General features: G+C 43.6%; 1 protein-coding gene across 1 annotated transcript in view; it reads right to left on the bottom strand.

The window, feature by feature from the left end:
- The window catches only part of kcnh3 (potassium voltage-gated channel, subfamily H (eag-related), member 3), an 868,694-nt gene that overhangs the window by 107,974 nt on the left and 734,092 nt on the right, over positions 1-26,628 (bottom strand). Inside the window, exon 10 of the mRNA XM_068035730.1 lies at positions 15,772-16,021. Coding sequence (XP_067891831.1) covers positions 15,772-16,021 — 250 coding nt within the window. The remainder of the gene's footprint in view (positions 1-15,771; positions 16,022-26,628) is intronic.

Below are 26,628 nucleotides of genomic sequence, written 5' to 3'. Positions count from 1 at the left end.
GCTCTCATACAAGTTCAGACTGCTGCCATCATAGTTGCGATACCAGTGTTCAACATGACTTGCATGGTGTCACAGCAGTTCGGCAATCTGTCCTCCAACACATTATTAGGATTGCTGAAGCATCAGCCCAGGGGAGTGGCAGTGGCTCCATGGAGCGAACCTGCTGTACTCTTTCAGGATGATAGCATTCATCCTCTCACCTCACCAGTACCCTTGGTGGTGCCTGTCAGCCAGCCAGCCCAGACTGTTGCCGCCTATGCCGAGATGGTACAGTCAGAAGCTGGGCGTCTAGGGCCAGAGCTGCTCGACGTTGCCCTCCAAGCCATCTGCAGTGTCCCCCACTGGATGTCAGCAGCTTTCCAAAGGTCATGGTACAGCCACTGGGGTAGCACTGCTCATGAGCACTAGGATAGGCAAAGGCAAAAGGAAGACAGTCACAAAGGGAATGCACAAGGGTGATAAGTTGGCATTTATAAGAAATATAGCATAGTTTCATTTATAAATTTGGTTTGGAATGTTTGTTTTGTAGTGGCTTTTATTTTTGCATTGTGGCCAAGCACATGCTGTGATGGTCAGTGACAAAAGGAAGATGAGGTGTGGAACCATTGGTGAATGGGGATTTAATTTTTATTTGTTTATGGGATGTGAACATTGCTGACAAGGCCAGCATTTATTGCCTATCACGAATTGCCCTTGTGAAGGTGGTGGTGAGCTGCCTTCTTAAACTACTGCACCCACAGTGCTGTTAGGGAGGGAGTTCCAGGTTTTTGACTCAGCGACAGCGAAGGAACAGTAATATATTTCCAAGTTAGGATGGTATGTGATGGAGGGGAATTTGCAGGTGTGGTGTTCCCATGCATCTGCTGTCCTTGTTCTTTTAGGTGGTAGAGGCTGTGGGTTTGGAAGGTGCTGTCAGAGGAGCCTTGATGAGTTACTGCAGTGCATCTTGCAGATGGCACACTGTCACGCATATCTGAGGTGTGATGATATAACATTCACGGACTAACGCTGAAGAGTTATGGAAAAAACGGACTTTGTCTTTAAAAAATGAACCTTTATTTTAAAAAGTGAACTGGTCCAAAACGGCACTGAAAAAGGGGATTAGCTTTTTGTGTATTTAAACAGTCTGCCAAAGACAAAGGACAAACCTTCAAAGCCAAAAGGTGTTAACGAAACCCATCTTACACCTATCCTAAAAACAATCCATAATTGAACATCTTCCTCTAAAACAAAGGAGGTGTGAATTAGCCATGTCCTGGGCCATTGTGTGATCACCATGGGGCTGAAACCAGAATGTCTCCTAACAGGAGGTGTAAAGTGACACAGTTATACCTTAAAAAAAAGTCAGAGAGAAAGACTGGTCCAGAAGGTGAAGCTACTTGTAACAGCTGGCATTCCAGCAAGCCAGAAAGCACATGCCCTGCTAAAAAATCCGATATCTACATTATACAGCAGAGAGAGCTGGAAATGACCCACCAACTTCAATAGAACCTTCAATCAAAAAAGAAATCTACAATAATTTCAGGCCTGCAACTGTCTAGAACTTGAGTCTCAAGAGAATTCAACAGGTTTATCATAACCTTTCGCCCACTAAAAAAACCCTTCCTCCTTCCTTTCTCTATCTGTTTCTTGTGTTTGTGTGTCTGTGTGTGTGCACAAGTGACTGCGTGAGTGGATGCAGTTGTGACAATTTCAGGACAAGGCAAATTAATAAATAACCAATTGACTTTCTGTTTTTAAAACCAACAAGAAAACCTGTCGCTGTCTGGTTATTTGAAAAATAAAACACCAAGGGGCTAAACTCTAAAACAAATACAATACCTGCAGTCAGGTGAACAGTGAGAACCACCCACATTGCACCACGTGGCTGCAAAACACACACTGCTGCCACAGTGCGTCAATGGTGGAGGGAGTGACTGTTTAAGGTAGTGAATGGAGTGCCAATCAAGTGAGCTGCTTTGAACTTGATGGTATTGAGCTTCTTAAGTGTTGTTGAGCTGCATTCAGCCAGGCAACTGGAGGGTATTCCATCACACTCCTGACATGTGCCTTGTGAATGGTGGATGGGCTTTGGGGAGTCAGGAGGTGAGTATCGCGCTGCAGAATTCCAGCCTCTGACCTGCTCTTGTAGCCATAGTATTTATGGGCTGGTCCAGTTCAGTTTCTGGTCAATGGTAACCCCCAGGATGTTGATGGTGGGGGATTCAGCAATGGTAATACAGTTGAATGACAAGGGGAGATGGTCATTGCTTGGCACGTGTGTGGCACGAATGTTACTTGCCACTTATCCGCTCAAGCTGGAATGTTGTCCAGATCTTGCTTCTTGTGGCCATGGATTGCTTCATTATCTGAGGAGATAGGAATCATACTGAACATTATGCAATCATCCTACTTCTTTTGTTACATTGCAGGGAAGGTCATTGATGAAGCAACTGAAGATGTTTGGGCCTAGGACACTACTTTGAGGAACTGCTGCAGTAATATCCTGGGGCTGAGATAACTGGCCTCCAAAAACCACAACCATCAACTGGGGTTGCGTTTACTGGTATTGCAATCGGACGACTTGATCACAGACAGCCCAGCCAGAAAGGGGTGATGTTAGTTGCTTCCCCCTTCCTCTTCCTACTTCCCTGCTGAGTGCTGCAGGGCTCTTCCTGAGCAATTCAAACAATTGAAGCATTGTTTGAGCACCTCAATGGTCTCCTCCATGACATTTCGTGTGGCAGCATGGTTTTTCTTATATGGATGCTGCCCATGGGTGCATGTGTTGTGCATAGGAGTCATGAGCCATGTCCTCAAGGGATAGCACTTTTAGTCCTGTAGCCACCCTCTGGTTTGTCTCTGGTGGCTCAACTGCAAATGGTACAGCGGATTGCCACAGAATGAAGGCATCAGACTGCTGCCAGGATACCGGGTATCATTCATTGCATATAGTCGCAAACCATCTGCCGTTGAGGGATTGAAATACCTTCAGGTTGCATTTCAGAGTTGACAGGTGGTAATCGCAAAGTGAATTGTGTGCAAATAATGGCACCCTGCACCATGAGAAGCCTGCAATCCTCATAAAGCTGTGTGCTTGCTCCACCTGCTTCTCTCTGACAAGACAGAATACGAACATATGAATTAGGAGCAAGAGTAGGCCCCTCGGCCCCTCGAGCCTGCTCCGCCATTCAATAAGATCATGGCTGATCTGATTATAACCTCAACTCCACATTCCCGTCAACCCCAATAACCTTTCACCTCCTTGCTTATTAAGAATCTATCTACCTCTGCCTTAAAAATATTCAAAGACTCTGCTTCCACCACCTTTTGAGGAAGAGAATTCCAAAGACTCACAGCCCTCTGAGAGAAAATATTCCTCAACTCTGTCTTAAATGGGCAACCCCTTATTTTTAAACAATGACTCCCAGTTCTCGATTGGCCCACAAGAGGAAACATCCTTTCCACATCCAAAAAACATAGATCAAGAAAATTCTCTTGAACACTCTTCGGAAACTCTTCTTTACACTATTACTACCTTAGTCTATATTAGGATAATTAAATTCCCCTTGGAATGTGCATGAGGGTGAGATAGAGAATCTGGGTGTTAGGCCTGAGTCCTGAGTGATGGGACTGCTGATAGATGAGTGATAAGTGTGTGGTACCTTGAGCAGTGTGAAAGGTTCGTCGTGTGGTTGCTAGGAGATGTTCTTTGAAGATGCATTAACTGACCTTGATCACTTATAAGAGGTCACTGAACTGCTTAATGCACTGCTGCTAGGTCCTTGAAATACTTTGAATACAGAGTCTCAGTGACCTCCCTTTTGCAACAGTGGATGACAAACTAAGAGATGTTGCAAATATCGCCTGCTCCAGTCTGGAAGGAGCCAGCTGCATTAAGATTCCTGGCTATGGTTGCCTTCACAGCCACTGGCAATGCCGTCCTCCTCCAGGTAGGCCATGTCCAATATTGTTTTTCAATAGAAATTGCTGACTAGCCACAGTGCACCACTGAAGCCACAATCAACAATTATAGTCAAAAATGCCTTACATACACAAAATTTAGATAAATGTACCTCACACTACTCAACAAAAATCTACCACTCTTCTGCAACTGAGGATGTAAAAGCACTTCCAATAATCAAAACATACTCGCATACTCACTTCTTGTCTTACTGTTTTACCAACAAACACACAAAAAGGTTAAAGTACACAGGCGTACACTGTATGAATACGAGTATTGCCCAACTCGTTTATATCTATTACTCATTTTTTATTTACTAATCAGAAACACAATTAGCCAAATGTGACTAGTGGCTAATGCCCTAGTTGCACCTCAATGGTGTTGGAATCGGCCCAAAATATTACAAATAATCTGGCTCAGGGATTTCCAACAGAATCATCGATATTGGCAGTGGGAGAGTTGGAGTACTATTCGACCACAGATACAACACCTTTGACCTCCATACGAATTTCAGGACCGTGCTTTTTCAAAACCTTGACAAACTCTTTGCCTTCAAAAAAATTCAACTTCTATTAGTCTTTTTGTTAGCACCATTACTGACAAGAAACAAAGAGTATCTGTGATCCAGGATACACAACACACTGAGATAATAATAATATTTAGATTTCATATGATACCATTTCATGTTGAGAAGTCTTAGTGAATTACTTTGAGGAGCGATGATTGTTGGTTTGTAGTATCAACCCAGCAGCAACTTTTCATGAGCAGTGTCCCCTGCACCCGACTAAAACAGCAGTGAAAATGGAATTGATCTGTTTTAGTTTCGGGGCTATTACTTAAGGGAGGAATACTGGTCAGGACAGAGTGAGAGTAGCCTGCTCCTCTTCAAGGTACTGGTATGGGATCTTTAATATCCGGATAAACAGGCAGATGGAACCTTGGTTCAATGGATAGGATAAGATGAAAGTTGCCCTCTGTCAACCCAAACAGATGCCAGCTTCCATATGGCACACAGTTTGCAGACATAAAGCAATTGTGAAAAACATTTACAAAAACAAACTTAGTAATAAAAAGTATGCTATGTATATATTAGAAATAGCACCAAGTGGAAGGGACCAACTTCAAAATTGTAATGTAAGCTTGGATCAGATCACTAATACTTCATTCCTATGGTTATTATGAATTATATAGAAATTATCCCACAGAAACAGGTCATTAGGTCCAAATAGTCTGTACTGTATTTATGTTCCAAACAAGCCTGCTCCCATGCTATTTCATCTAAATTTATCAGCATATCCTTCTATTCTTTTCTCCTTCATGTATGTAACTAGCTTCCCCTTAACTGCTACTATGCTATTCACCTCAACTGCTCCATGTGGTAGGCAATTTCACACTCTAACCAGATACTGAGTAAAGAAGTTTCTCCTGAATTCCTCATTTGATTTATTAGTGATTTTCTCACATTTATGACCCCTAGTTTGGGATTCCCACACAAGTGGAACCATTTTCTCTATGTCTACCTTATCAAACCCATTTATAATTTTTAAAAACTCTATTAGGTCACTCCTCAGCCATCTCTTTTCTAGAGAAAAGAAACCCGGTCTTTCTTTATTGTTATAATCTCTCAATTCTGGCATCGTACTTATAAATTGTTTTACATCTTTCCCAGTGTGTCTGATATTCTGTAAACTGATTGTTTTAACTACAAATCCAAGACTTCTACCAACTCGAAGGACAAGCTCAGCAGGTTCATGGGAACATTATCACCTCCAAGTTCCTCTCCAAGTCATACACCATCCTGATTTAGAAATATATTGTCGCTCCTTCATTATGGCTTAGTCAAAATCCTAGAGCTCCCTCCCTAATAGCACCATGGGAGGTCTTTTACCATGTGATTGCAGTAAGTAAAGAAGAAGGATCACCCTCACCTTCTCAAGGGCAACTATGGATGGGCAATAAATGCTGGCCTTGTCCCAAGAATGAATTAAAAAAGTCTTGCAATCCTTCCTCAGTCATTTGATATTAGTAGATGCTACTTGGCAGAAAGCAACAAAAAATCAAAAGTGGTAACTAATTTTAATCTAGGAATACTAATTTGATTTGCCCAAATTGTTGGATGAAGCTCTCGTTTGGACCAACATTACATTATAGCTAATACAGATATAACTTTCCTATAAGTGGTGACTGTTAATAGTCAGTAGAAATGCTTAAAAACTTTTGACAACCAAGATCAAATTTGGGCTGTAATGGATATCATGTTACCATAGCTTCTAAAGCTGCCTCAGCTTTATGGTAACTCTGGTTAAAAATACCAACTTGGCTTTTTGCAATGGGTATGCTCAAATCATAAAGTAAAATAGCAATGTTCATTTTTTTTCCCAATTTGAATGTAATTGAAAATGTGTTGGCGAGCTCCAAGGTCAAAGGAAATTAAGTATTTAGGAGACCAGATAAATAAATCTCACTCATATTCGTAACATCAAAAAGGAATAGCATACGCAGCAGTAGAAAATTACAGTAAGTAATTAAATATTCTTTCAGATTTAATTTTTTTAAAATCATTTTGTGCATGGAGTTTACTTCAAATAATTAACCACTTAGTTCAAAGATAGTAAAATATCAAAAATAATCCAAAGAAGTAATTGAGCATTACATTATGATGGTTTGATCAAAATAACCCTTCACTTTCATTTGTCATTCAGCACCTACTTTACTTTTATGTACTAAAGATAAGTAGGACCAATGGTTACATTGGTACAAATGACATGGGTAAAACAAAAAGGATGAGGTCCTAAAAGCAGAATATAGGGAGCTAGAGTTGAAAAGTAGGACCTCAAAGGTAGTGATCTCAGGATTACTACCAGTGCCACGTGCTAGTCAGAGTAGAAATAGCAGGATATATCGGATGAATACGTGGCTGAAGAGTTGGTGTGAGGGGGAGGGTTTTAGATTCCTGGGATATTGGGACCAGTTCTGGGGGAGGTGGGATCAGTACAAGTTGGATGGGTTACACCTGGGCAGGAGCAGGACTGATGTCTTAGGGGGAGTATTTGCTAGAGTGGTTGGGAGGGTTTAAACTAAAATGGCAGGGGGATGGGAACCTTTGCAAGGAGTCAGAGGAGGTGGGAATCAAAGGCAAGATCAAAAGACAGTAAGGGGAATAAGAAAAGTGATAGGCAGAGAAATCAAGGGCCAGAATCAAACAGGGCCACAATGAAAAATAGTGGGAAGGGGACAAGTAATGTTAAAAAGACAAGCCTAAGGCTTTGTGCCTTAACGCGCGGAGCATTTGCAATAAAGTGGATGAATTAATCGGGCAAATAGATGTAAATGGGTATGATATAGTCAGGATTACACAGACATGGCTGCAAGGTGACCAGGGATGGGAAATGAACATCCAGGGGTATTCAGTATTTAGGAAGGACAGACAAAAAGCAAAAGGCGGTGGAGTTGCATTGCTGGTTAAAGAGGAAATTAACGCAATAGTGAGGAAAGATATTAGCTCTGACAATGTGGAATCTGTATGGGTAGAGCTGACAAACACTAAGGGGCAAAAAACGTTAGTGGGGGTTGTATATAGACCCCCAAACTGTAGTGGTGATGTTGGGAATGGCATTAAACAGGAAATTAGAGACGTATGCGATAAAGGAACATCTGTAATTATGGGTGACTTTCATCTGCATATAGATTGGGCAAATCAAATTAGTCACAATACAGTCGAGGAGGAATTCTAGGAGTGTATCCGGGATGGTTTTCTGGACCAATACGTTGAGGAACCAACTAGAGAAGAGGCCATCCTAGACTGGGTATTGTGTAATGAGAGAAGAATAATTGACAATCTAATGGTACGAGACCCCTTGGGGATGAGTGACCATAATATGATAGAATTCTTCATCAAGATGGAGAATGACGTAGTTGATTCTGAGACAAGGGTCCTGAATCTTAGTAAAGGAAACTACGAAGGTATGAGGCGCGAGTTGGCTATGATGGATTGGGAAACATTACGTAAAGGTATGACGGTGGATAGGCAATGGCAAACATTTAAAGAACTGCAACAATTGTTTATCCCTGTCTGGCGCAAAAGTAAAATGGGAAAGGTAGCCAAACCATGGCTTACAAGGGAAATTAGAGATAGTATTAGATCCAAGGAGGAGGCATATAAATTTGCCAGAACAAACAACAGATCTTAGGATTGGGAACAGTTTAGAATTCAGCAAAGGAGGACCAAGGGATTGATTAAGAAGGGGAAAATAGAGTACGAGAGCAAGCTTGCGGGGAACATAAAAACTGACTGTAAAAGTTTCTATAGGTATGTGAAGACAAATGTAGGTCCCTTACAGTTAGAAACAGGGGAATTTATTATGGAGAACAAAGAAATGGTTGACCAACTAAATGCATACTTTGGTTCTGTCTTCACAAAGGAGGACACAAATATACCAGAAATGTTGGGGAACACAGAGCTTAGTGAGAGAGAGGAACTGAAGGAAATCAGTATTAATACAGAAATGGTGTTGGGGAAATTGATGGGATTGAAAGCCGATAAATCCCCAGGGCCTGATGGTATGCATTCCAGAGTACTTAAGGAAGTGGCCCTAGAAATAGTGGATGCATTGGTGGTCATCTTCCAAGATTCTATAGACTCTGGAACAGTTCCTACAGATTGGAGGGTAGCTAATGTAACCCCACTATTTAAAAAGGGAGGTAGAGAGAAAGCAGGGAATTATAGACCAGTCAGCCTGATGTCTTTAGTGGGGAAAATTCTAGAGTCCATTATCAAAGATTTTGTAGCAGAGCACTTAGAGAACAGTGGTAGAATTGGGCAGAGTCAGCATGGATTTACGAAAGGGAAATCTCATGCTTCACAAATCTACTAGAATTCTTCGAGGATGTAACCAGTAGAGTTGATGAGGGGGAGCCAGTGGATGTGGTTAATCTGGACATTCAGAAGGCTTTTGACAAAGTCCCACATAAAAGATTAGCATGTAAAATTAAAGTGCATGGGATTGGGGGTAGTGTAATGCGATGGATAGAAAATTGGTTGGCAGGCAGGAAACAAAGAGTAGGGATAAACGGGTCTTTTTCTGAATGGCAAGCAGTGACTAGTGGGGTACTACAGGGATCGGTGCTAGGACCCCAGCTATTCACAATATAAATGATTTAGATGAGGGAACTAAATGTAACATCTCCAAATTTGCAGATGACACAAAACTGGGTGGGAGGGTGAATTGTGAGCAGGATGCAGAGAGGCTTCAGGGTGATTTGGACAAGTTGAGTGAGTGGGCTAAAGCATGGCTGATGCAGTATAATGTGGATAAATGTGAGGTTATCCACTTTGGTAGCAAAAACAGGAAGGCAGATTATTATCTGAACGGCTATAAACTGAGAGTGGGGAATATGCAGCGAGACCTGGGTGTTCTTGTACACCAGTCGCTGAAGGTAAGCATGCAGGTGCAACAGGCGGTAAAAAAGGCAAATGGTATGTTGGCCTTCATAGCGAGAGGATTCGAGTACAGGAGCAGGGATGTCTTGCTGCAATTATACAGGGCCTTGGTGAGGCCACACCTGGAATATTGTGTGCAGTTTTGGTCTCCTTATCTGAGGAAGGCTGTTCTTGCTATAGCGGGAGTGCAGCGAAGGTTTACCAGACTGATTCCTGGGATGGCGGGTCTGACGTATGAGGAGAGATTGAGTCGGTTAGGATTATTTTTGCTGGAGTTCAGAAGAGTGAGGGGGGATCTCATAGAAACCTATAAAATTCTAACAGGACTTGACAGGGTAGATGCAGGAAGGATCTTCCTGATGGTGGGGGAGTCCTGAACCAGGGGTAATAGTCTAAGGATACGGGGTAAACCTTTCAGGACTGAGATGAGGAGAAATCTCTTCACCCAGAGAGTGGTGAGCCTGTGGAATTTGCTACCACAGAAAGCAGTTGAGGCCAAAACATTGTATGTTTTCAAGAAGAAGTTAGATATAGCTCTTGGGTCTAAAGGGATCAAAGGGTATGGGGCGAAAGCGGGAACATTTACTGAGTTCGATGATCAGCCATGATCATTATGAATGGCGGAGCAGGCTCGAAGGGCTGAATGGCCTACTCCTGCTCCTATTTTCTATGTTTCTATTAACTGATGAAGAGACACTTGTAAGGTTCCCCTGCCTTTTCTCTTCTCAGTTGCTGACAAAGTTGCTAAATATTTCCAATGTTTTCTGCTTTTATTTCAAATAGCTTGTCATTCAAATGAGAATGAAATGAGCTGTACTTTATTTTATAATTTTCACAAGCTCTTTGGGAAATGGGATCAACATGATATGTTAGTTCAGAACATAAGAACGTGTGAAATGAGATAAGGCCGTTAAACCATCCAACTCCAATGTGTTGCAACAGCCTCTTAATTTATTTAAACTTCTTAATGGAGGGAATTAAACATAGTAAACTACCAATAAATCAAACTTGTCTCAGACAATATTTACACATCCTGAATAACATGTCACTTACTGTTCTATGCTTAAATTTATCTTTATAACTTTCAATCCCATTTCCAGTCAGGTAATCATTCAACAAATTTTTATAGGAATTGATTGATTTAGCACTCAATAATCTAATTACATATTTGTTTGAATACTTGTCATCTTTGACCCAGCCAATATTTACCATGTATGAAATGACAAAGTTAACAAAAACTGACAATGAAATATTACTTAGTGTTACAAAGATGTGTTGTGAGGTAATATAGGCTGAATTTCCCTTTCACCCTGCTTCATATAATTGTTATTGAGATCACCTTACAAGTCCGCCAAGAACCAAACCTAGGTATCATTCTGCCAGCCCTTTCCACATTTACAGAAACAACTTTGAACATACGTATTAATTGAGAGGCCGCAGACTCAATAACAATGTAGGGGGCCAGCTTGAGAGTGAGGCAATTGCAGAGATACATATTTTGCAACAGTTTTTAATTGAGAGGGATTGCAGGAATATCTGAGGAGGATATTCCCAATTGATGTTGGGAAGAAATATCAGCAACACGAACGATAATTTTCCAAAAATCTCTGGAATCAGAAGTTCGAAAGGAATGTCCTGGATGTTCCACCTCAGTTCGAGAAAGGGAGAAACCAATAAACCAGGAAATGATAGACCAGTCAGTCTTACCCCACTATGTCCAACTTGCTAGGATCAAAAATAAGGGACAACAATGATTGTGAGGACAGAAAGAGAGCTAAATTGAATAGTCCCGAAAACAGATGAGGGGATTGTGGTATGCAACTATCCCACGCCTTGTTCATTGCAATGCAAGCAACGTGGTAACTTTGTGCTGTTTGCTCATTATAGTGATTTCAGCCAGCACTGAGCGTGCTTTTGGTTGGCTGGACCATTAGCTTGAGTGTCTAGCACCACTTAAAGCTTTCGCCTACAGTGCATAAAGCTAGCCTGCAGCTCTTAAAGGGGAAGTGCATTGTGCTGGAGCAAGTGCTAGCAGTCATGCGGGAAGTGACTCCAACCTGGGAAACAGTGACGAATGAGGCAACATGGGAGTGTGCTGGCCCTAAGATTTTTGGACACTGCACTGGAAGCTTTGGTGGAAGAGTTGGAAAGCAGGAGAGATTCCTGTATCTACAGGCGGCAGGAGGCACTCCAGACACACACACAGAAGGCAGTGGGAGCAGATACTCATGGAGGTCAATGCCAAGAAACAAGCCTTGAGGACCTGCAGTGCCGCAACTAGTTCAATGAACTCACATGAGTGGTCAAGGCCAGTGACTGCATCTTCAAATGCCCCATCCAACCAACTACACAACTAGCCTCAGACATTGCTTAAGGGATGAAACCAGATGGACCGCCTGGCATCAACCTAAGCATCTGAAACGACAATAGCACACCCAGCCCTGTCGACCATGCAAAGTCCTCCTTACTAACAACTGGGGGCTTGTGCCAAAATTGGAAGAGCTGTCCCACAGGCTAATCAAGCAACAGCCTGACACAGTTGTACTCAGGGAATCATACCTTACAGACAATGTCCCAGACACTGCCATCACCATCCCTGGGTACGTCCTGCCCCACCGGAGGTGGCGGCACAGTGGTATACAGTCAGGAGGAAGTTGCCTGGGAGTCCATAACATTGACTCCGGACCCCATGAAGTCTCATGGCATCAGGTCAAACATGGTCAAGGAAACCGCCTGCTGATTACCACCTACCGCCGCCCCCCTCCCCTGGTTCTAGACTCCCCAACCAGGGGAAACATCTTACCTACATCTACCCTGTCCATCCCTTTAAATATTTTGTAGGTTTCAATAAGATCACCTCTCATTCTTCGAAATTCTATAGAATACAGGCCCAGTTTCCCCAATCTCTCTTCATAGGACAGCCCCGCCATCCCGGGAACAAGTGTGGTGAACCTTTGTTGCACTCCCTCTATGGCAACAATATCCTTCCTAAGGAATGGGGACCAAAACTGCACACAGTACTCCAAGTACGGTCTAGCCAAGGTTCTATGCAATTGAAGCAAGACTTCACCACTCCTGTTTGCAAATCCTCTTGTGATAAAGGCTAACAAACATTCAGCTTTCCTAATTGCTTGCTGCACCTGCATATTAGCTTTCAGTGACTTATTGACAAGGTCCCGTTATACATCTACACTTTCTAATCTCTTACCATTTAAGAAATACTCTGCACATCTGTTCCTCCTACCAAAGTGGATAACCTCACATTTTTCCACTTTATATTCCATCTGCCACTTTCTTGCCCACTCACTAAGTCTGTCCAAATCCCCTTGAAGCTGTTTTGCATCTTCCTCACAACGCATATTCCCAACTAGTTTTGTGTCATCCGCAAACTTGGAAATACTTCATTTGGTCTCCACATCCAAATCATTGATATATATTGTGAACAGCTGGGGCCCAAGCACTGATCCTTGTGGTACACCACTAGCCTGAGACAAAATTCTTTTCTATGAAATCGTCAACAGCAGACTCAGATGTGATGTTAAACTGAGGCCCCACATGCCCTCTTAGGTGAACGTAAAAGATCCCAAGGTATTATTCTGAACAACAGCAGGGGAGTTCTGGTCAACATTTATCTCTTGGTCAGCATCACGAAGACAGATTGTCTGCTCACTTATCTCATAGTTGTTTGTGGGACCTTGATGTGTGCAGATTGGCTGCGACATTTAAGAACATAAGAAAGTGGAGCAAGAGTAGGCTATCCAGCCCTTCGAGCTTGCTCTGTCATTCAATAAGATTATGGCTGACATTCTACCTCAACTCCATGTTCCCGTTCTATACCAACAGCCCTTCATGCCATTAGTAGCCAAAATCTATCCATCTCTGTCTTGAGTATACTAAATGACTGAGCATTCACAGCTCTCTAGAGAAATTTCTGCTCATCTCAGTCCTAAATGACTGACCCCTTATTCTGAGACTGTGACCCAAGTTCTAGACTCCCCAGCCAGGAGAAACATCCTCCCCACATCTATCCTGTAAGCCTCTTAAGAATTTTATAGTTTTAATGAGATCACCTCTCTTCTTCTAAACACTAGGGAATATAGGCCTAATCTACTCATTTGTTCCTCATATGACAATTCCCTCATCCCAAGAATCAGTTTAGTGACACTTCATTGCACTCCTTCCAGTGCTAGTATATCTTTCCTTAAGTAAGAGACCAAAACTATACACAGTAATCCAGGTGTGGTCTCATCAAGGCCCTATATAATTGCAGTAAGACCTCTTTACTCTTATACCCCTATCTCTTTGCAATAAAGTCTAACATATTGCTTGCTTTCCTAATTGCCTGTTGTACCTGCAGGGACACACAGGCCCCTCTGAATAACAATATTTCCAAATCTCTTGTCTTTCAAAAAATATTCTGCTTCTCTATTTTTCCTACCAAAGTGGGTAACTTCACATTTCTGCACATTATATTCGCCTGCCGCATTCTTGCTCAATCACATAACCTGCCTATATCTCTTTGCATCCTCCTCACAGCTTACTTTCCCATTCTGTGTTATCGGAAGTGCCATCCATGTTGCATATCTCACGGCTGGCAAAGTCTTCAATTTGAGGTGACTACAAGCCAAAACCAAAGTGCATGAAGCTATGGAAGGGAGGGACATGGCAGAGGCAGCTAGTCGGATGGTCTCGATCTTAGTGACAAAGAGTCCATGAGCTCCTCACACTTATTATTGGAGGTGAGAGTGGAGAGGACAAGGGAAAGGAGTTTAAGAAGATGGTTTGCAGTAGAGAAAGAAAACCAGGAGTTATCTTAGCATTCCAAGATGATCCAGCCAGATCTGGCAGTGGATGGCTAAACCAGTTGTCTGCCATATCCTTTCAAACCTCTGTCCCGTAAACTTAAGGGAGTGGAGATGAAGGCTGTACCAGGGGGAACGTCCAGGGTGAGAGAGACTGATCTTTTTATTGGGGACTAGGGCATCAAAGGTGGAGGTGAGGTTGCGGTTGAGCAAATCAGTAACTACAGAAATATTGTGAAGAATAGAGGGCCAAAGGCTAAATAGTTGAGATTTTGCAAGTGCAGTTGTAAGTGAATTGGGGGATTTTTTTTCCTGGGATGGATACAGAATGAGGTAGGGTTGGGGCATGGAAAGGGGTTGTGGGTGGAGAATGATACAAGGAAATGATCAGAGATCGCCTTATCTTTAATTGATTTGATGGGACTAGCAAGGCCACGTAAGATGGCAACGTCAAGTGGGTGGCTGTGAATATGGGTTTGGGAGTTTACATGGAGGGAGAAATTTAGGGAGGATAGAAGAGCAGTGAACTCAGAGGAGGGAGAGATCAGATCAGATCAGATAGCAAGACGAGGTTTCTACACTGAGATTCTCTCCCTGAGCAACATGCCTAGCATCCACACTCTGCTGGAGTGTTCAGATAAGATGGGCAGGACATGCTGCCAGAATGCTACGACGAGCTAATTGAAGGGAAACATTGACATGGAGGACAGAAAAAGCACTTCAAGGACACACCCTGAAGGTCTCACTGAAGAGTTTCAATATCACCCCTGAGATATGGGAGAACCTTGCCCAGGGTCACTCTATATGGCGCAGTCGCATCAATAAAGGTGCCACCTCCTATGAACGGAACAGACCCGCGCTGACCAATAGGAAACGCGAGCTTCACAAGTCCATAACCGCAAATGCCAATACATGTGTGTCCAACATGCAACAGATTTATTCATGCTCAAATTGATTTGATTAGTCATCTTTAAACACACCACATCTGAAACTTAACTCAATGAATTCTAGTTGATGTCATGATACACTTCGACTACGAAGGACGAACAAGTGAGTGAGCGAGTGTAAAGTCATCAGACTTTGATACATTACACTCGGTCCTCCCTTCTAAGTCATTGACTTAGATTGTAAATAGCTGAGGCTCAAACAGTGCTCCTTGCAGTACCCCATTAGTTATAGCCTGCCAACCCGAAAATGATTCATTTCTTCCTACTCTCTCTGTTTTTTTGTCTGTTAACCAATCCTCAATCTATGCTAATATATTACCCCCAATATCACAAGCCCTAATTTTGTGTAATAACCTCTTGTGTGACACCTTATCGAATTCTTTTTGAAAATCAAATACACTGCATCCACCGGTTTCCTCTTATCGAGCCTGCAATACAAGAGCGACTACACATCAGAAGTGCTTCATTGGCTGTGAAGCACTTTGGAACATCCTGAGGTCAGGAAAGGCATTGTATAAAACGCAAGTCATTCTTTTCTAATTGTTAGTCAGTTCTAATGACTACATGTAAAATGGGTTTTAACAGTGACCATCAAGTAAGCTATGACAGTCAGTAATGAGTATTTAAGGCAATACTTACCTAGAATAGCCAGTACAGTGTTGTCTTTCAGGACCTCCATGGAACCTGAGCAGACAAAATAGATAGCCTGCAGGGCATCACCCTGACGGATGAGGTATTCCCCAGGAGCACAGAAAGAGGTCTTGATGCTTAGGGAGAGGGATCGAAGGCACCCACGGCTAGCTGATTCAAATACAGGCAGCTGAAGGATTTCTTTGTTCAGATGCATTGCAATGTCAGCTCGCAGTTCATCAGGGAAATCTTTCAGGAGCTGGAATGGAGACAGCGTATTACATGATTAAAATTGACACAGAATAAAAGCATATTTCCTGGTCAAACAATACACATTGCTTTTCAATAAAGTTGTCCTCCCCCAGCATGTAAACATTGCCGCTATTTGTACTTCCTTTTATACCCATCCTCATCTCATAAAACCACAATAAAATTGTAGAAAGGCCTCTGTAGAGCAAAACTGAGGGGATTGAAAGATAGAAACATGAGGGATACAGAAGCAGGATGTATAAACTCAAATGGTGACATTCATCAATATTGTATAAGATTTTTTAAATATAAAAGGCCTCAAATAGTCCATTATGGGCTGTAAGTCAATGCAAAGCTACTGCTAAGTATAACAGTTTAACTTTGCATGGTTCTGTCAGATTGTTCTGCAGTCTGCTAAGTTGTTTCCAACCATCTTTTATTCTCCATTTATACATTCAGTCAACTGTGCAAGTTTTTAGCTCAAGCAGAAGACAACATACTATCTGCAGATGAAATCACTTTCTAACATGATGGATGGAATAAGCCACCAGAATGTTTATTTTCTCCCTTGCAACTTGTAACAAAACATAAGGTCAAAAAGTGAATGTGGGAGAGAAATATGATGAAAGGCCCAAAGATAATGTGGCAGGATTTATTCAATATTCCTGCAATTCATAACCTAACCTCCTGTATTCCTACAGGATATGTTCAACACATTCACATTGTCTAAGTTACAGATGTATCCATACTTTCTGTGCCTACAACACTTAAATTAAAATCTGTCTGCAGTGAAATTTAGACTAAATGTGAAAAATGAGGCTACACATTTGCAGACCTAAAGCAGAAACCACTAGGCATATTAGCTCCAGGGCTCAGCGTTTTGAAGACTGAGGATTGAGAACTATCTGTGAGTTGTGTGCTAGCCATAAATCAATGACCTACCACTCTGGAACACTGCATGTTGATACAAGTATCCCTGAACTAGAAACTAAAATGAGCCACATGGCAGCTACAATGAATATTACATTTACTAAATTAAATTGTTTAGAGGTTAGTTACCTTGCTTCTATTACACTTTATTATAAAGATAGCCTGGTTATCAAAGATGTTGTGATGCAATTATATTTTATTATAAATAAGCAAGTGGCAAATAAGTTTTTTTTAAAAAAAGCATTGTGTTGATGCATAACAGTCTCACTCAATTAGCTTAATCTTATTCTTGTAGCTTGCCCATTGTATACAATGCATGACACAACAGTACTCACATGGCAACATGAAAAGATTCTATTGGCATTTGAACAAATGTTTTACTATTTCTTGTTTCATTGTGTCACAGGTCATAATTCATTGCATAAGATGTGGTGATGCAGAGAATATTCAAATGTGGATTTGAGTCTATAATTTTCCACAAGACCAAGTTCCCATTAGTGACTGGGTCATCAGTGGTTGGCACCAAGTGGAGGCAAAATGTTTTTTCACAGCAAGTCAAAAAGAAAATCAGGATTACAGGATTGCTCTGGATTATACTTGTGTACCTCTTGGTGCCTGGTTACAGTTTGTCATAATGTCCAGAAAATAAAAGGAATGGGTGCAATGTAAACTTTTTTAAAAGTACTTTTGCCATCAAAATATTATACCTTCTTTATTGGATAGTAAATATTTTTCTGTGGCTTTGTAAGTTATTAAATTGACCTATTGGTCATAGACCAGGCTGAGAAGGAATTTTGCTTCCAGCTAGTAAAATCTATGTCAATTCCAGGTCTTCAGTGTAACTTCCATGTTTATTTTTAACAGAGAGTTGATGGAGCCATGTTAGACATAGAGGGCTATATTTTCAAAACACGGTCGGCAACCAGACGCCCTGATGATTTCCGGGTCCCAACCCCATGCCTTAGATGTGTCACTAACATGATGCAATCTTCAACTGTTTATGTCCTAATTGGGCAGGAAGCGTGCTCAGTGCCCGATCAGTGGTGCTGAGCATCTGCAGGAGGTGGGAGCTGCCTGCAGAGTGTGAATGACAAAGGCAGGTGGCAGCCATGATGGGGACAGCCGCTGCCTTGCAGATGAGAGCAGGCAGCTCCATGGAGGGCCAGTGGAATAAAGAGGTGAGGCAGCGCTTCCAAAATAAAAAAAAAACACGCTTGGCTTGGCACAAGATCCCCATGGGCCCAAAACATTTCATCATGCAGAAATAAAGTTTGCCCCCTGGCTGCTGAGAGTCCGGCAGCTCTGCACTATCGTGCATCAGACTGGTCGGGCTCGCCAGAATCGCCATTGAAAATTTCAGTGTGGACCCCCTGGCCCCTTAATGAGCTCCTTTGTGGGCTTAATGGGCCCTTAATTGGAAGCAAGCGACTTCCACATTCCCTTCTCCCCATCCACTCATTGAAAATTTCGGCCTGTCTCGGAGGCGTCGGGTTCCGGAGACGACCTCTGGGACCACATTTTTCAAATCTCGTCTGCCCCGGGTCCCAACACTGCAGCCCTTTAAAAATCCTGCCCAGGGTCTCACTATTCAAATAACAATTGTGAGTGAAAAGCTTAATCTTTTTGTGATACTATAAACTGCAAATTCAATTCAATCAATTACCAGTTTTAATGTGTGGCTTGAAATTGTTGCATAAATGCACAATAGAAACCCGTTACATTGAAAATGTGTTGCCTATGCTGGTTTGCCTTCACTTAGCTTAATGGCACTACTGCTGACGGTAAAAGTCTTCACCGCAAAGGCTACTGCAACTTCAACTGAGTTGAAGAAATGAAAATACAAAACATGTATCCAAATGTAAAATAGCATAGTTTAATAAAAAAACTCCAAGAAGAGTGGCATTGCTTTGACCCTGTGGTATGAGAGTAACTCTAGGACTAAAACTGGTGAGAATCAAATTTTATAGTAATAATCACACTGTTGCTGTAATAGACAAAAATCAGAAGCACCTCAAATGCTGTTCATTGTCCAAAGTTAGATAGATGCATTCGCACCACAGTGTATTCTACAATTTGTGTGTGTGTTATTTCTAATGAACAAAACCTTTGCAATTGCATTTTTCAATAGCACCATCTTGGAGATAAATAAAAGATTTTTATAAGGTTGTAGGAAGTTAACGCCAAACCAAGGACATAGCACTTGAAATATGTATACTTGCAGCAACCCATCAGGAAAATTGGTAGACTGATCACTCCATGTGTCCCTCAGCACCAAAAATAACTCACACTGTTACAGATTTCCATTTGCTCTAAGTAAGTGGCTTGGCTTGAATTCTGGAACATAAATTCAAATATAAATCCTTCCTTTGACCTTACTGTGCTCTTATTTATCACCCTACTTGAAACTTAGGGCAATGAATTCACTTTTATTTTTCACTTTGTTGTCAGCACTGAATTGGTGCCATCAGCTTTTGCCTACTACCTTAATCTGTTCTAATCTTTAGCCTTCCTTCACAATCCTTCAGGTTAAAGATCAAATGGAATCTTTAATGAATACTCCTTTCACAAATACACGTGATTAAGGTTAATTCTCTTGCTTCCATTAACATTACTACAATAAGACCAAGGGCTGGATTTTCAAAGCCCACGAAGTGCGGGTACCGAGGTGAGCGCAATTTGAAGATCGCGTCTGCGGATGTCGTCACTGGGACCTACCGCATCCGGAACATGATGCCATTTTTAAAGGGACACTGGCAGCAACTGAACGGGTCGGGCACATACTTCCATTTAATTGCCTGTTGAACTCATTAAAAGGCTTGTCAGCAGGAGGGAGCAATTTTTAAAGGCTGGCAACAGGTGGGAACACAACAGGGTTGTGAAGACGTGAGCAGTGTGGAGTGTCATGAGAGCTATGGGAAGGGCTGTTTAATTAATTCAATGGCCACAAATAAAGCTTAGCTGCATCAGATGTGTCTCAGTGTGGATATTGCTGCAGCTGGAAGAGTTTAATGTCACAGTGGAGAACGGCAGGAGACAAGTGAGGGACGGTAAGCCCGCTGTCATCACAGAGGCAGCTGGGGTTGGCAGGGGAAGGCCTGTTGAATGTACAAAGCCCAGCTGAGTGAGTTCAGATAGGAACAGGCTACTCTGACATTGGACAGAGCAGCAAGGATGAGCCGCAGCAGATGCAACCTCGTGGACAGCAGGAGGCCAGAGGAGCAAAGCGGGGGGCTGCAAGGGGACAAAGGAAATCCCTTGAACAGATAGCTACTGACTCCTCAACGGGAACCCCAGACAGAGGCACAGAGGTAAAACAACCAAAGCCACCTCCTCTGCAGGACAACCAATGAGTAGGCCATCGGTTTTGTGAAGATGCGATTCTGGTGCCTGGACCAGTCGGGTGGCACCCTCCAACACCCTCCTGCAAAGGTCTCTGTCATAGAACAAAGAACAAAGAAAATTACAGCACAGGAACAGGCCCTTCGGCCCTCCAAGCCTGCGCCGATCCAGATCCTCTATCTAAACATGTCGCCTATTTTCTAAGGGTCTGTATCTCTTTGCTTCCTGCCCATTCATGTATCTGTCTAGATACATCTTAAAAGACGCTATCGTGCCCGCGTCTACCACCTCCGCTGGTAACGCGTTCCAGGCACCCACCACCCTCTGCGTAAAGAACTTTCCACGCATATCCCCCCTAAACTTTTCCCCTCTCACTTTGAACTCGTGACCCCTAGTAATTGAATCCCCCACTCTGGGAAAAAGCTTCTTGCTATCCACCCTGTCTATACCTCTCATGATTTTGTACACCTCAATCAGGTCCCCCCTCAACCTCCATCTTTCTAATGAAAATAATCCTAATCTACTCAACCTCTCTTCATAGCTAGCGCCCTCCATACCAGGCAACATCCTGGTGAACCTCCTCTGCACCCTCTCCAAAGCATCTACATCCTTTTGGTAATGTGGCGACCAGAACTGCACGCAGTATTCCAAATGTGGCCGAACCAAAGTCTTATACAACTGTAACATGACCTGCCAACTCTTGTACTCAATACCCTGTCTGATGAAGGAAAGCATGCCGTATGCCTTCTTGACCACTCTATTGACCTGCGTTGCCACTTCAGGGAACAATGGACCTGAACACCCAAATCTCTCTCTACATCAATTTTCCCCAGGACCTTTCCATTTACTGTATAGTTCACTCTTGAATTGGATTTTCCAAAATGCATCACCTCGCATTTGCACTGATTGAACTTCATCTGCCATTTCTCTGCCCAACTCTCCAATCTATCTATATTCTGCTATATTCTCTGACAGTCCCCTTCACTATCTGCTACTCCACCAATCTTAGTGTCATCTGCAAACTTGCTAAGGAGACCACCTATACTTTCCTCCAAATCATTTATGTATATCACAAACAACAGTGGTCCCAGCACGGATCCCTGTGGAACACCACTGGTCACACATCTCCATTTTGAGAAACTCCCTTACACTGCTGCTCTCTGACTCCTGTTGCCCAGCCAGTTCTTTATCCATCTAGCTAGTACACCCTGGACCCCATGCGACTTCACTTTCTCCATCAGCCTACCATGGGGAAACTTATCAAACGCCTTACTGAAGTCCATGTATATGACATCTACAGCCCTTCCCTCATCAATCAACTTTGTCACTTCCTCAAAGAATTCTATTAAGTTGGTAAGACATGACCTTCCCTGCACAAAACCATGTTGCCTATCACTGATAAGCCCATTTTCTTCCAAATGGGAATAGATCCTATCCCTCAGTATCTTCTCCAGCAGCTTCCCTACCACTGACGTCAGGCTCACCGGTCTATAATTACCTGGATTTTCCCTGCTACCCTTCTTAAACAAGGGGACAACATTAGCAATTCTCCAGTCCTCCGGGACCTCACCCGTGTTTAAGGATGCTGCAAAGATATCTGTTAAGGCCCCAGCTATTTCCTCTCTCGCTTCCCACAGTAACCTGGGATAGATCCCATCCGGACCTGGGGACTTGTCCACCTTAATGCCTTTTAGAATACCCAACACTTCCTCCCTCCTTATGCCGACTTGACCTAGAGTAATCAAACATCTCTCCCTAACCTCAACATCCGTCATGTCCCTCTCCTCGGTGAATACCGATGCAAAGTACTCGTTTAGAATCTCACCCATTTTCTCTGACTCCACGCATAATTTTCCTCCTTTGTCCTTGAGTGGGCCAATCCTTTCTCTAGTTACCCACTTGCTCCTTATATATGAATAAAAGGCTTTGGGATTTTCCTTAACCCTGTTTGCTAAAGATATTTCATGACCCCTTTTAGCCCTCTTAATTCCTCGTTTCAGATTGGTCCTACATTCCCGATATTCTTCCAAAGCTTCGTCTTTCTTCAGCCGCCTAGACCTTATGTATGCTTCCTTTTTCCTCTTAGCTAGTTTCACAATTTCACCTGTCATCCATGGTTTCCTAATCTTGCCATTTCTATCCCTCATTTTCACAGGAACATGTCTCTCCTGCAAGCTAATCAACCTCTCTTTAAAAGCCTCCCACATATCAAATGTGGATTTATCTTCAAACAGCTGCTCCCAATCTACATTCCCCAGCTCCTGCCGAATTTTGGTATAGTTGGCCTTCCCTCAATTTAGCACTCTTCCTTTAGGACCACTCTCATCTTTGTCCATGAGTATTCTAAAACTTACGGAATTGTGATCACTATTCCCAAAGTAGTCCCCGACTGAAACTTCAACCACCTGGCCGGGCTCATTCCCCAACACCAGGTCCAGTATGGCCCCTTCCCGAGTTGGACTATTTACATACTGCTCTAGAAAACCCTTCTGGATGCTCCTTACAAATTCTGCTCCATCTAGACCTCTAACTCTAAGTGAATCCCAGTCAATGTTGGGAAAATTAAAATCTCCTATCACCACCACCCTGTTGCTCCTACATCTTTCCATAATCTGTTTACATATTTGTACCTCTATCTCACGCTCGTTGTTGGGAGGCCTGTAGTACAGCCCCAACATTGTTACCGCACCCTTCCTATTTCTGAGTTCTGCCCATATTGCCTCACTGCTTGAGTCCTCCATAGTGCCCTCCTTCAGCACAGCTGTGATATCCTCTTTGACCAGTAATGCAACTCCTCCACCCCTTTTACCTCCCTCTCTATCCCGCCTGAAGCATCGATATCCTGGGATATTTAGTTGCCAATCGTGCCCTTCCCTCAACCAAGTCTCAGTAATAGCAATAACATCATACTCCCAGGTACTAATCCAAGCCCTAAGTTCATCTGCCTTACCTACTACACTTCTTGCATTACAGTCCTGATGGAGTTACTGTTGGAATGTGCAGGAATGGCTGGATTTACATGTACACCAGTTCCCAGCCTGGCATGGGAGTCCCTACTTGCAATTGTTGGGGATGGAGTATCAGGCTGCCCAAACAATGCCTGCGGTAAGGGGGGGGGGGGGGGGGGTGGAATTTCCACATCTGTCAGCAAGTGGTGGTGCAGTGGTTCGCACCGCAGCCTCACAGCTCCAGCGGCCTGGGTTCAATTCTGGGTACTGCCTGTGTGGAGTTTGCAAGATCTCCCTGTGTCTGCGTGGGTTTCCTCCGGGTGCTCCGGTTTCCTCCCACAGCCAAAAGACTTGCAGGTTGATAGGTAAATTGGCCATTATAAATTGCCCCTAGTATAGGTAGGTGGTAGGGGAATATAGGGATAGGTGAGGATGTGGTAGGAATATGGGATTAGTGTAGGATTAGTTTAAATGGGTGGTTAATGGTCGGCACAGACTCGGTGGGCCGAAGGGCCTGTTTCAGTGCTGTATCTCTAAATCTAAATCAAAAATCACCTCAGACCACCAGTCCCTTTGCGTTCATCATCTGCTCCCTGCCTACTCTTCCCCTTAGTCACGCTGACTTCATTATCTAGTTCCTTACAGGCTTTAGTTACTACCTCCTTACTGTCCACTGACCTCCTCATTTGGTTCCCATCCCCCTGCCACATTAGTTTAAACCCTCCCCAACAGCGTTAGCAAAAGCACCCCCAAGGACATTGGTTCCAGTCCGGCCCAGGTGTAGACCGTCCAATTTGTAATAGTCCCACCTCCCCCAGAACCGGTCCCAATGTCCCAAAAATCTGAACCCCTCCCTCCTGCACCATCTCTCAAGCCACGCATTCATCCTGACTATTCTTTCATTTCTACTCTGACTAGCACATGGCACTGGTAGCAATCCTGAGATTACTACCTCTGAGGTCCTACTTTTTAACTTGGCTCCTAACTCCCTAAATTCTGCTTGTAGGACCTCATCCCGTTTTTTACCTATATCATTGGTGCCTATGTGCACAACGACAACTGGCTGTTCACCCTCCCCCTTCAGAATGTTCTGCAGCCGATCTGAGACATCCCTGACCCGTGCACCTGGGAGGCAACATACCATTCGGGAGTCTCATTTTCGAACACAGAACCGCCTATCTATTCCCCTTACAATCGAATCCCCTATGCCTATAGCCCTTCCACTCTTTTTCCCGCCCTTCTGAACAGCAGAGCCAGCCACGGTGCCATGAACCTGGCTACTGCTGCCTTCCCCTGGTGAGCCATCTCCCTCAACAGTATCCAAAACGGTATACCTGTTTTGGAGGGAGATGACCGCAGGGGACACCTGCACTGCCTTCCTGCTCTTTCTCTGCCTTTTGGTCACCCATTCCCTTTCTCCCTCAGCAATCCTAATCTGCGGTGTGACCAATTCGCTAAACGTGCTATCACACAGCATCGCGGATGCTCCAAAGTGAGTCCATCCGCAGCTCCAGAGCCATCATGCGGTCTAACAAGAGCTGCAGCTGGACACACTTCCAGCACGTGAAGGAGTCAGGGACATCAGCCGTGTCCCTGAGCTCCCACATTGAGCAAGAGGAGCATAACACGGGTCTGAGATCGCCTGCCATTTTTAATCTTAAGATTAACTTAGTCTTAACTTAGATAAATGAAAAAGGAACGAAAAGTTTTTACCAATCACACAAAACAAAAAAGAAATAGAAAAAGCCTTACCTTATCTGCACACCACCGAGTCCTTTTTTTTTGGTTAGAGGAGGAGGGCGGGTGGGAGACACTACAGGTGTAGTGTCTCGGGTTCAGCCGCTGCCCAAATATATAGGACTTACTTACCCAGCTGCCACCTCGCTCTCCCTGTCGCCGCTGCAAAAAGAAACCGCCAAAACAAAAAGGTAAGTTTATATAAGTTGTAAACTCACTTACCCAGCTGCCACCTCGCTCTCCCTGTCGCCGCTGCAAAAAGAAACTGCCGAAACAAAAAGGTAAGTTTATATAAGTTGTAAACTCACTTACCCAGCTGCCACCTCGCTCTCCCTGTCGCCGCTGCAAAAAGAAACTGCCGAAACAAAAAGGTAAGTTTATATAAGTTGTAAACTCACTTACCCAGCTGCCACCTCGCTCTCCCTGTCGCCGCTGCAATCTCCATAACATGGCCCTCCATTGAGGTGTGGACCTTGAGGACAATGAGGCCTGGAAAGATACAGGTCATTGGGGTGGGGCAGGAGGTAAGCGAGGAGGAGGAAGAGGGGGCAGCGGGGGATAACACTGAACAGAGAGGTGCCCCTGCTGCATGATGAGGGTGGCCTCCTCCTGCCACCTTCTGGGAAGAGGACCTCCAGCATTAGATCCCTGTCGGCATTGATCAAGCGCAGGTCTCCAGCTCCCCTGTGACATCTTGCTTCCCTCTAGTGCTGTGGAAGGCAGATCTCTCTCTCAGGACAACCAGCAGTCTTAGTGATGGCTGCCATGGATGACTACATGAGCCCCACACTTGATCTGACCCACTGCCATTTTCAATCCCGCTGGCTCTAAGAGAACAGGAAACCTGTCTCCATACCATGGATGGCACAGTGGCGCAGTAGTTAGCACCGCAGCCTCACAGCTCTAGCGACCCAGGTTCGATTCTGGGTACTGCCTGTGAGGAGTTTGCAAGTTCTCCCTGTGACCGTGTGGGTTTTCGCTGGGTGCTCCGGTTTCCTCCCACAGCCAAAGACTTGCAGGTTGATAGGTAAATTGGCCATTATAAATTGCCCCTAGCATAGGTAGGTGGTAGGGGAATGGAGGGAAGGTGGGGATATGGTAGGAATATGGGATTAATGTAGATTAGTATAAATGGGTGTTTGATGGTCGGCACAGACTCGGTGGGCTGAAGGGCCTGTTTCAGTGCTGTATCTCTAAATAAATAAATAAATACCAGTTAAGGGCTTTCCCCTTGAAAATTGCAATCTGAATCAGCTTTCCACAGGAGGCAGGTTTCAGACCCAAAACCGGACACAGTTCCTGTTTCCCACCTCCATAAATGAAAGTCTAGTCCTAACAGTATGAAATTCAATCACCCCGATTTTCAGTTGTGGGGCCCACATCTCATACCCATCACACCATACACATCTCACATTGCTCAATGCACCACACCCCTATCACTAACCCAGCACCATACCCTGACAATCAGGACTCATCACAACATCCTTACACTAAACCTCATGCATACACACCTTCAAAGCATACCAGCCACGCACACACCTCTCAGTGCCTCCATAATACCTCCAGCTATGGCCGACATCATCCAAACACACTAACATAGTCATTGACATTCTGCCCTCTCTCTTGCAGGAGATGGTCACCCACAACAAGCGAGAAAGCCAGA

The sequence above is a fragment of the Heterodontus francisci genome, chromosome 7, assembly GCF_036365525.1.
Source record: "Heterodontus francisci isolate sHetFra1 chromosome 7, sHetFra1.hap1, whole genome shotgun sequence".
NCBI lineage: Eukaryota > Metazoa > Chordata > Chondrichthyes > Heterodontiformes > Heterodontidae > Heterodontus > Heterodontus francisci.
The sequence above is the reverse complement of the archived record's forward strand: the minus strand, read 5'-3'. Positions and strand labels throughout refer to the sequence as shown.